This window comes from Lemur catta, chromosome 3 (genome assembly GCF_020740605.2).
Source record: "Lemur catta isolate mLemCat1 chromosome 3, mLemCat1.pri, whole genome shotgun sequence".
Taxonomy (NCBI): domain Eukaryota; kingdom Metazoa; phylum Chordata; class Mammalia; order Primates; family Lemuridae; genus Lemur; species Lemur catta.
In genome coordinates, this window is record NC_059130.1 from 74164612 (window position 1) to 74176952 (window position 12341).

The window sequence follows — 12341 nt, forward strand, 5'->3', positions numbered from 1 at the left end:
CATTCATAAGGAGGTAAATGTTAACTCTCAGCTAGACACTGGTGAAAATAAATCTATAAGTTTTTTCCTATTTTAGTTCATGGACCCCTTGAATTCTATCCAAGGACACCCAAGACCCCAAGTTCAGAGCTTCTAGAGCCCTGTTGGCTGTGCCCACTGGGGAGTGTGGGTACTGCTGGCTCTGCTGAAGTTTGAAGTGAACGTGGAAAAAATAAAACTAGTATACATATATGTCTTCCTAAGTTCTGTTCACATCATCTGCTTTGACCTGTAACAGTGCTGTGTTTGTATCAGACTGTTTGTTTATGAAGCCTTGGAAAATTTGCTCTCCACTCCCAATGCAGTAGAACTATTTCAAACTCTGAATGAGGTTTTTATTCCACCAGCTGCAGCTCAAACACCCATATTCAAACAAGGGTGTCTAAGGCCTGACTTCTCCCTTAGCTGACTCCCTCTTGTGACCAAATACTTTTTGGTTCCCTCAGTCCCTCAGTAATGCATGGTGACACTTAACACAGCCAGATCTGCAAGGTGGAGAGAGCACAGAGCACTTGCTGGAGAAGCAGGAATCTGAAGGAAGATGGGTTGAGGCATAAAAGGCAATGCTGAGGTGTGTTCAGAGGAAGGCAGAGAGGCAGGGCACTTTTGGGCCGAAGGCTTGCTTCTGCCACTTGGAAGGCTGAAGTCATCCTCCCCTCACCGCCTCTCACTTTGGTCTCTGCAGAGAATTCCTTCCACCTGAAGTCAAGAGGGACAGATTCTTGAGGCAGCTGCATGTTGTCAGAATTTAACCTTATACATGTTTAATTAGCATACTTTTTAAAGCAAATGAAACGATCTACCAAGGAGCATAGTTTGTGGCTTTTCTTTGGAGAAAAAGATTAATATTCCATTACCCCGGTATTTTCTATCACAGCTGGCTTTTTATATCTGCTGCGACAGTAGGCCCGGAGTGGATTTCAACTCTAAGGGGACAGCAGTGAGGCCTTTTGAATTCCATTAGCTCCTCACATTCCTCCTGCTGGTTTTTTTTTTTTTTTAAGGTTTATTTATAGACATCTAAGACGTTTTCCGGCATAACTCTCAGTGTCCCAGGTACTGTATTAATATAGTCATCAGAGGATTTATTTTTTAATGTCATTTTGGAATGTCAGAGCAATGAGCTCACCTGAAAGAAAACCTATTGGGTAACTTTTTGAAATGGATCCCAGCCTTAGGTAAAAGGAATGTATTAAAACCCCCATTATACTCTCGGGCTTGCTGGGAGAGCTTGCATTTAAGCCCCATGAAATGTAATGCGAGGGGATCTCGCCAGGATATTGAAGCTCTGAGGCCAGGAATGAAAGGCGACGGGAAGCTGTGGAATGCAGTGACCTTGAGGCTTTGTAGCTGGGTACTGAGGTGCAGTTTTTTAATGCTTGCCATTTTAATGGCCTCAGTCATAGCAACCAAGAGATGGTACATCACAGTCTGGTATTTCAGCCCCTTCCCTCTGGAAGAGAAAGAGGCGTTCCATTTAGAGGTGGCAGCAGTAGGGAACAGAGGGGCAGTGCAGGGGAGAAGGTCACCGACCTTCACTAAGGGGACCCCCAGGTGCCTGACATTCAGGGCAAGCCACATGCAGCAAACTCCCAGAGAGCCTGTCCCCAGCTCTTTTGTGTGTGTGTGATCACTTCTTTCTGTTACTTACAGAGGAAATGTTTCCGGTAAGAGAGCCTGTGTCTGGGATTTGGAAATCTTGTTGTTAAGTGGAATGTTGGTTGTCAAGACTACTGGGTGTAAAAGGATTTGACCTTCACTTGGCTCCAGGGGTATAATTGGGTGGTTTCACACAAAAGTAAATTGTTCAAATGTGAAATCAGGAAAAACAGGGACTTTTAGAAATAGGACTTTTGCAGAGGGTGAGGTTTTATTTTGGAGGGGGTGGTTTTTGGTTGGGACTACCTGATTTTTCTCTCTGCAAGTTACAAGGGGGAAACTGTCACCTCCCTGCCTTGGCATTAGTAAGATTTTGGATTTATAAGGCCTGCTCTGTTGAAGCTACGTACTGTAGTACACATTGGTGGGAATGTGCTCAGAGTTCAGGGTGTCTCAGGCATGAATAATTGAGAGAGGAGAGGGGAAAACACAATCCAGTCTCCAAACAGTGGAGTTACTCTGTCTATACAGTTCATTTATGCAGTTCAGCTCTTTGCCCATGGAAGGAAGTAATACATTTACAGATTACAAATGCAGTAGTATGGGTAACTATGCAGCTCCATTCTAAACAATGGATTTGTGCCAGGGCAAATATGAGATGGGGCCATGAGTCTGAGAGTTCCTCAGTCGGGCTCAACTCCTCTGTACCCTCATAGTGTGGGCATCTCATTCCAGTGGTTCTACTGTAACATTATATTTTATATATAAATCCAGTTTACTGTATACCATATATTACTATGTCTAGAATATATAGTGCATGTATACTATACAGACTTGACTATACAAACCTGTGTGTATATCCTGTATAAATAATGTATATTGTGGGCAACGAAGTAAATTTCCAAAGGAAATTCGACCTTACCTTAGTTGTGTTATGTGCTACCTTCAGAGACCAACCTACCTATGTGTTGTATAGTGGTTAAGAACACCTTCTTCTGCAGTCAGAGCCACGACGTTCTGGCTGAGCAATATTGGACAAGAGACTACATCTCTGTGTGCAACAGTTTACCCATGTGTTGAATGGAAATACTACCTACCTACCTCACAGAGTTGTTATTAAGACTAAATGTCTATCACATAAAATATAGTGCCTGGCACATCATTAGCATTGAATAAATGTTAACTGTGGTTATCCTTGTTATGAGTACGAGAGAATCTTAGCTTTGCTACTATTTGTGTTAACCACCTCTTTTAAGTGATAGTAAAGGAAGATAATAGAGAGCAATATTTAAATGAAATAACACTTGTTACCCCTTGGCATCTCCTCTCACTTTCAAGCACAATTGTTATGATTTACTATGGACTGCAATATTTTCTCTTTACTTTTTTGTCAGTTACTTCTTAAGTGTGGCTGTTCTGTCCCCACTTTCTACCTTCACGTATTTGCACTGGTTTCCCTGCACATTCTTACACTTTGACCCCATTCATTCAGCATGTATCTGGTGAGCACCATTGTGTTGTACCAGGCTTGCGGGTTGGTGTTTCCTTAGATGGGTCAGTCATGCTAATCCTAGCAAGAATCAGTCATATTCATATTGTCAATACTGAGTATTCCCAACCTACATCACAGGAAGGAGGGTCTCTTCCTGGTCCTTCCCCTAGACGAAGGGCCGACTGCCTTAACAGATTTAGAAGAACTGCCATATTCCATCTTGTAGCTCACCCAGCCTACTGCCACCCCTTAATCAAATACTGAAGAGTTCCTTGTGTTGTGACAGCTGACACATGTATTTCCAGGAACTATCTTAAAGCCTCCTTTCCCCTTCCATTATATGCATTAAAAACCATTGTTAAGATGCTCTAATGACTATAATTTCTATAACGTTAGGATAGTCTGTACTTAAAAGTAAGAAGAGTGACCTTTGGAGGCATTTCTAAGAAGTCGTAAGTAGCTTGAGCACTAGTATTATACATTGTCCTAAAACTAGTAATGGTTATAAAATCCTTCTTTACCATAAACACTCCTGGGCACCTCATATAAAATGAATCATTTTCCAAAATAAATGAGTTCATGTTGGTGTTTGTTTATGATTCACAAAAATGAACAATTATATATCACCAAGGCCAAACTAAAACTGGCAAGTCTGTAATCGGTTAGCCTGGTTAACTGACACTCCAGGTTTTTCAAAAGGAAATGACTATACATTCAACGTTTTTTAGGCCTAGAGTGCCAGTGGATTGTGGGTTATTCAGGGGTTACCGAATGAGTACAGCTCCACGGTATCATAAACAGGATGTGAAATCCACCTGCTTGTTAAAGTCCTTAACATTTTGATCTAGCTTGCCATCTTACAATTTAGAAGTGGTTCCTATATATGGTTTATATAACCCAGCCTCATTCAGCTGCCACAGGAACATTTATCCCAATACTTTCTTTTATTCCCATTTAAAGTTTCCTATAGCAAGCAGAAGTGGTCAAAATCATTTCATTGATTTCAGAGCTGGTACAAATTACTAGTCACTCAGCTCAACAGCTCTGTTGACAGTTCCTAGTATAATATAATCCATATGTCTTTAGGCAGCCCTTAAAACAATTACCAGGTCATTAACACAGACAAAAGCAGCTTCAAAACTTCTCTTGCAGAACTGCAAAGCATGTGAATCCTTCATAATTACCTTTGTGAGTGACTTACCTGGAGGGACATTATATAAATAACTAAGAATTAATGAGCGTTTACTGTGTGCCAGGCAGTTTCTAGAAATATTTTTACTTAATTCCCTTTAATAACCCTGCAAGTTTTTATTTTACACTTAAAAAAAACTGAAGTTTGGTGTCTTCATCTCACTTGTCTTACATTAAACAGTGAGTGGGAGAGCCTGGATTTGAATTAACCTGTATTCATTGAATACCCGGTGTATCAGATGCTAAAGCTATGGTAGCCAACAAAACAGAACTGGTTTCTGCCTGCAGGGAGTTTACCTCTAACTGGGGAGACAGCAGAGGAGGGATCACCATTGCGCATAAGTGCTGGGCTCAGACACAATTTCTTTAACAGAAGGATAACAATGAACTGCTGTTTTTAGGAAGAGACACCCCCAGGTGATACTAATGTGTAGCCAAGGTGAGAACCACTGGCTGTGCCTGCCACCTAGAAAGCCCCCCACCAACCTTAATTTACACTGGAATGATTTGCATTAAAAGATGGAGTCTTACGTGGTCCTTCACTTTTCCTATAGTGAAAGAAGAAACCTGGTTTTCAAGTTGGTTGATTCCTTTACTGGTGTTATGTTTCTTCTCTGTTCCAATCGAATATCACTGTCCTTTTTCCATAGGTGACCGAAGGACATTGGAAATGGGGTGGCGTCACAGTCCAAGTGAACAGTGCCTTTTTCACAGGCATCTACGGGATGTGGAACCTGTATGTCTTTGCTCTGATGTTCTTGTATGCACCGTCCCATAAGAACTATGGGGAAGACCAGTCCAATGGTGAGTTCCAGGCTCTTTGGCACGGCTCAATTCAGGATAAGTAGGCTTCTGTCTCTACAAGATTTAAATGACTAAAGCTCTGAGTTCACCGGTTGAACTTTCCCTCCAGTTATACTCCTGAAACTGAGAGACAACACCCTGAGGGACTCTAGAGCCCTAAGATAAAAAGCCAACACAAGCCAGCTATCTCCTGAAGTCCGCGTTTTTTAATCTCTGAAATACATTGAGAACATTGCATTCTAGCCTAAAATATGCCCTGACTTAAGTACAAAAATCAAATTTGCTTTCCTCAATTTTTCGAGCAGCACTGACTGTTGGGGAGTGTGCCACGTTTATCTTTCCAGTTTGTGAAGCAGGATCCTAAGATAACAGGTGGAAGGAGACTGGGCCCTGAGAGTTGAGGATGGAATGGGCTTCATTTTCCTTCTGCTGATTTTTCTTCTGGGGTGCTTTTTGACATATGTCCAAACCAATAGCTCTTCTCCTGTTCACAGAACCTTCTTGTCCTTTAGTGCTGGCATGTGCTGTCTTTTCCTATCTTATAATCACAGAACCCTGAGATGTGGGTGTTTCAAGTAACCTGAGACAATTTAGTCAGTCTGGTCATCTTATAGATGAGGAAACTGAGGCCTAGAGAAGGGAAGAGCTTGCCTGAGGTTTCTCCACCAGCCACGACAGAGGGAATTGCTTATCACTGCCTAGGCCAGGGCTGTGAGCATGGTGACCTGCTAAACAGCTGATCCAGTGGATCCTTTTTCTGTTTGGCTCCACCCTTATTCCTTCTCTTTTTCACACCTGCTTAACCTTAGCCATGTACTTGCTATTCCTACTTTCTCGAATCAGTGCTGCTGCCCTTCATTCTGCCCTGCACAGAGACCAAGGTAGCAGCCCCATAGAACCAAGGTTTGGCCTCACTTTTAGGAAGTACTTGGTGAGTGTGTGTTGAATGAAAGGATTGTGTATCCTGCCTCCGTCTGGGCCTGATGAAACATTACTCATCTTTTGGGCCTAGTTAAAATGCAGCCTCTTCCTTGAAACCTATTCCTGATCACCCCAATTAGAATCCAGCAAATTACATTCAGTGGAATATTGTTCCCATGGGCTGTTGACAAGTTTAGGTCATCAAATAAGTTTGAGAATCATTGGGTTGATGAAGCATTAATAAGGCTTTCACTGCAAGACATCTTAATGCCTTTACTATAAGTCTTTTAAAAAGGGGTGGGAGTAACAGCATTCCCCAAAATTATGAAATCCTTTGGCCCCGGAACACTTTCTTCAGGCAGTATATCTTTTGGAACCAGAGTCCTAAGGAACGGGCCTGGGAGAACACGATTCCACCGTCCACATGGCAGTCACGGTGTAGAGGCAGTAGATGAGTTTGCCTGCGCCTTTGCTCTCCTGCTGAAGCTAGTTCTTAAGGATGCTTTAAAAATGTTGAATTGATGCTTTAGAAACCAGAGTTCTAGATTAGGCTTCATATTTCACAGAGAGCCAGTGATCTGGGGTTTGGGGTAATGATGTGAGAGATGGAGACAAGAAGAAGCAGGGAGAGGGGGGCCCTGTGCCGAGGGTCAGGGAAAGCGGAGTGGTCTCGGCCGCCATCTCTCTCCATATCATTCTTGCCACCTCCATCCATGCATGGGCATCCTGGACGTGAGCTGTCTCTTCCCTCCCACCCTTTGACCTCTTTGGAGTAAGACTTCTTGTCACCCTCAGTTTCAGGTCCATCTCTGGCCATGGATCTGGGGTCAGAACAGAGTTTCGGCTTACCTGCCCCTTACCCAACTCTTGGTTTGGCTGACTCTTTCTAGAAGGCTCATGAGCTAGGCTGCCTTCTGCTTCCTTTCCACTGCTATTACTCGGTGTTTTTACTGTGTGCATGGAAACCTCTTGAACAGTGGACCTCCTCAAGCCAGCAGCAAGGGATTCTGGGCTTGTGGACAAGAATCTTGATTTCATTTCATGGTCATCCTATTGGACTTTGACAGAAACCACATGGCCCTGTCCTTGACTTGAGTAGGTGGAGTTCCTGCCTCCCGGGGAAATACCATGTAAAGCAACCACTGGACTTCCTGGATGTCGGAATGGTAACACTAATGGGTAGTAGTTATTGAGGACCAACTATGTGCTACAGCACTTTGTGTACCTGAACTCTCCTGATTGTGTTTGCTGTGCGACTGTTGGCAAACCTCTTAACCCTCTGTGTACCACTTCTCCCAAATGTAAGTGATCTCTTAAAAGTCCTTTTGATCTATGAAATTCTATGGTTCTCTGTCTTCCTGTTGGCAAGGAAGGGGCAGAAGAGCACCTCCCGCCACTTAGTGCCAGCTCAGGGGGTGATACCTGTTCCAGGTAAGGGGTTTCCAAACACTGGTGAGAATGTGCCCAACTCTAGCACTGTTTTTGCAAGTGGGAGCCCAGAGCCATGGCCGCCCCTGCAGTGGCAGGATGACTACGTCCCACCCTGCAGGGCAGCGTCTTGAGCAGTGAGCCAGGTGTTAGGCAGCTCCCATCAGGAATTCTGCACAACCACCAGTCTCCTAGGCTTGAAGCCTTATAATTGCAAATAGCACTTGATCTCCTCCCCAGCAGAATTCTTTTGTTGAGACAGCTTGATCTGTAATTTCACAGGAAGCTGCAAAACTATTAATAGTTCTCAACAAGTGATCATATCCTCTGCATCCTTTGCTAAGGGGTGTTTGGAAATGTTCATGGATATTTTGGATTGTTGCTGTGGCTGGGACATGCTACTGGCATTTAGAGTCTGGATGCTAAGGATGCTATTAAGTGTCCTGTAATGAGCAAAATAGTCCCTTTTAATAAAGTGTCCTCCCTGAAATGCCACTAGAGCCCCTCTTTCACAACCTTCTTCAAGCAGTTCAGTGGGCAGACTCTTTGGGAACCTTATGCTGATTGTAAACCCAAAAGCCGCTCGATTTACAGTTCCCCAGTGGTGACAGGATCATCTGTGACTTCACAGCAGCCCATGAGCACGGCAGCTTGTCATGCCCTTCTCTTTCCTGCGTGGAGCCATGACCTTGTGCATTTGGAAGGGTTCTGGAAAGGGTCTCTCCCATGCCTCCCTGATCATTTTTCTTCTCTGCTCTCTCCATTCTTCCTTCGTCTCTTCATTTGCCACCAGACCACACAGCGTATCCTAGGAATTATGGAGCGTTTGCCAAGATTTCAAAGCTCCTTGGAAAGATGTAGTTTGGAATCTTCCACAAAAACCTAAAAGGTGCCCTGTCAGGAGGGTACACTGTATTTTTGAATTCTCTGGGTCTCTGGATGACATTCCTTGTCCTCCCCCAGCCTTCTCATGCTCCTTTTCCTCTCTCACGGTAAGTTTTTATTTTTAAGTGGGCTTGGGCTTTTCCCTTCTTGCTTTTAAGGCCCAGAGCCAAGAACTCAGATCTCTCGCTGGGGAGAATGAATCCAGGTGTGTGGTGCTTCACCTCCATGAGCTGGATCCTGGATGGATCGCTGGAAAGAGCCCATTTCCAAGAATTTGACAAGTAGTTTCTGATGCCAAAGGGGATAAAATTAAAAAAAAAGGGAAGATAACCCCTGAGGAGGGTCATTTTGTTTGAGAGTTAGAGATGCCAAGAGTTGGGTAGGAAGGAAATGGAAGCATCGAGCGTAGACTTCTGCCTCTGCCTTTGGGTCACAGAAGAACAGAGAAGAACCAAGTGGGCAGCAGGTACAAGAGAGGGTCACTTTGCAAAGAGCATTTTCTCTCATATATTTCTATTTCTATTTCAGTATATGGATCAGAAACACCCTTTACAGAGGAACCACTGAGCACCTTGGTACTTAGCTTAGTACTTAGTACCTTAGTATTTAGCATGGTTCTAGGTTGGATGAGATGGAGTGAGGTGAAGCTCAGAGGAGTGACAGAGACATACTCCTTGCTCTCAAGGAGCCATTAACCTGGTCTAGGAGACAAGATTTTTTCATTTGCCTCCTGAAACATGCTAGTATGACTCCAAGCCGGAGTGCTTCGCTGCAGATGGCGCTGTAGGAGTGTGGAGCTCTGGGTTCCCTCCTGTTGGTTGAGTGACCATAGCTGCAGTAGTGGTGCAAACATATTCACATTAATCATTTTATTTATATGTATATGGAACTATATATATAATTTTATGTATATACATGTGAGTGTATATACACACATACATTTTTTCTTTAATTTAGCAAAAATTTTTTTCTTAAAACCATTTACCTCTTTATTGACTTAATTTATAAGCAATAAGACAATCAGTGAACTGTCTGAGTCTTATGAAGTAATGAACTTACTGCTAATGTGTTGAAAATATTTTAACTATTGACGTTTAATCAAAAGATAGATAAATAAAACAGACTTTTCATATCTAAAACTTTTACATCAAATCATTTTTTAACTCCTCAAAATTACAGAATGCTTTTTAAAGAACTGATAATTTTATGATTACAAGCAGATAACTGATCTCTTAATGAGAATTGTGAATGCAGAAAATTTTGAAAAATTGCATTGATACATAATATTTTATTTTAGGGATCAATATTTATTGATCCCACAAATACGTCCATATGATTTATACATATTTATAGGATACATGTGATACTTCAATACATGCACAGAATGTGTAATGATCCAGTCCAGGTATTTAGAGTATCCATCACTTCAAACATGTATCATTTCTCCGTGTTTGGAACATTCCAAATCTTCTAGTTATTTTGAAATATACAGTACATTGTTGTTAACTGCAGTCACTATTATTAGAGCATATTCCTTCCATGTGACTGTACGTTTGCAACCATTAGCCAACCTCTCTTCATCCCTCCCTCCTGCGCCCACTCCCTTCCCAGCCTCTAACAACTATCACTCTACTCTCTACCTCCATGAGGTCAACCTTTTTAGCTCCCACACATGAGTGAGAACATTAGCAAAGATATTTTAGTCCTTTTTCCTTCAAGGAGCATTTACATTTTCTGCCCTGCCGCTGCCTTTTGATTAAACTTGTTCTTTTACCTGTTGCCGTAACCAATTTGCAAATCACTCTGGGTGCCTTCCCAGGCAGAGATGAATCGCGGCAGGCGGATGGGACCCTTTTCGTGGAGAGGAAGCACCAGCTCCCGGGGGCCCGGCGGCAACACCCCGCACACATGACAAACAGCCCGAGCACACTCAGTCACAGCTCACGTGGGAATAAAAAGTTGGAGCTGCTTATGCAGTCAGACAGTTCTTGATTCTAGCTTTGATTTCTGTGTCCCTTTGTCTATAAAATTCTTGTCAGACTGCTTTAGAAAAGAAAGTGAGAAGCAGAATTCCTGACTGGGTGACTGTGGCAGAGGCACCGAGACACCCTCGTTGCCACCCTTCCTTCCTGTTTCGGTTCACACCGCGTCATCTGTCTAACGCACCCGCTCTCCTGGGAGCAACGGCAGCCACCCTGGGCTCTGTGTCTCGGGAGCTACCGTGGGATGTCGGTTTTCCTTCTGGAGGCTTGTTAGGGCTCCTGCCACTTGTGTCATAGGAAAGGTATCCTTAGCTCCTGTGGACTCAGTCAGTGTTTGAGCTGAGTCACAGGCTTTGACAGGGCTCATCCCCCTTCACTGAGCTCATTCCCCTGGTCGTGCCTTAGACGACCTGCCCACGGCCAGCCTGGCTTCCTTTGACGTCTGTGAGCGCTGACGGAATTGGTTTATCACCAGGGCCAGACCCGACTCTACAGTGGGTCTCAGAAGCCTTTCTCCATTCCCCAGGGAAGGTGAGAACCAGGTGACAGGCCGTCACCAGCCTGGCACCCCCTGCTCTGCTCTTTGTTGTAAGCTATATTCTGCCTCCTGCCACTCCCTGAGCTGTTGTTCTATCACTGGCCTGACCTTTCCTGGCCCAATCAATTAAAATCATTTTTACTGAGTTTTAGAATCAGTCATCCCACCATGATGGAGTCATCTCAGTCACCTTCTTGGAAGACCTTTCGGCTTCCTACTATAACAAATACCACAGACTGGGTGGCTTAAACAAAAGAAATTTATTTTCTCACAGTTCTGGAGCCTAGAAGTTGTAGATGAAGGTATCAGCAGGGTTGGTTTCTTCTGAGGCCTCTTTCCTTGGCCCGTGGATGGCTGTCTTCTCCTGGTGTCTTCACGTGGTCTTCCTTCCCTCTGTGCATCTGTGTTCTGATCACCTTTTCTTTCAAAGGACAGCAGTCATGTCGGATTAGGGCTCACCACAATGACCTCATTTTTAACTCAATTACTTCTTTAAAGGCCCTATCTCTAAACACAGCCACATCCCGAAGTACTAGGGATTAGGACCTCACCATATGAATTTTTGGGGGTGTGGGTAGGGGAGACACAATGCAGCCCATAACACCAAGATTTTACTCAAAACTTGTAAGTTTTATTGTGTCCCCTACCTTCTTGCAGTTGCTACCCAGAACTGAGTATCTGGAATGGTTGGAGGTAGATAGGCAATAGCTTACCCCTAGACTGGTATAAACCACTTTTAGTTGACAGGGATTGTGAGATGACTAGACCTGGCTTTCCTGAATGCTGTCCCACCACAGCCACTCTGTCCCATCCCCTAAAAGGGATCCTCAAAGCCAAGCCATTCCAAGGCACATCTGTTTTCTAGCTGAGAGTTTGTCCCTAAAGGCCAAAGACCAGTGAGGAACACCAGTGCTGGAGTGCTGGTAACCTAGGCTAGACCTAGCCATGCACAGCAGGGAGGAGCTGGACCTGTCTGCACCAGGCAAATCTCGGTGGGTGTTTCAGTGAGCACTTACTATATGCCAGATATTGTGCTGGCTATTTACTTTCTCTTAAAAAGAACAAAACAAAAAAGATTGAAAAACCTACCATCTACTATTTTATTTTTAAACATAACAATCATATTAACACCAAAAATGCGGGGCAGACAATCTGAGAGTGAGCAAAAGTCCTTTGCGTGGAAATAATTTAGCTTTACATATCTGCTGTGAACCGGGGGCTTCATTACAAAAAATTATTATTTGAGCTTAGCTTTGAAGGTGAATGAGAGAGAGATTGGTGTAGGCCTACAGACAATTCCACAAAAAAGAATGGAGTCATGAGTATTATGGAAAAAACAAAAGCTTTGAAGGTAAAAACAGATGGTTTGGAGTCCTGGCTCCAGCACACGCCATGTATGACCTTGAGAAACAAATACGAACTCATGGAGTGGGAGCTCTCTGGCTTCTGCACTTGGGTAATG

The 12341-nt window shown here is 43.6% G+C and overlaps 1 protein-coding gene across 1 annotated transcript in view; it reads left to right on the forward strand.

The window, feature by feature from the left end:
- The window catches only part of WLS (Wnt ligand secretion mediator), a 99590-nt gene that overhangs the window by 82827 nt on the left and 4422 nt on the right, over window positions 1-12341 (forward strand). Inside the window, exon 11 of the mRNA XM_045547773.1 lies at window positions 4972-5125. Coding sequence (XP_045403729.1) covers window positions 4972-5125 — 154 coding nt within the window. The remainder of the gene's footprint in view (window positions 1-4971; window positions 5126-12341) is intronic.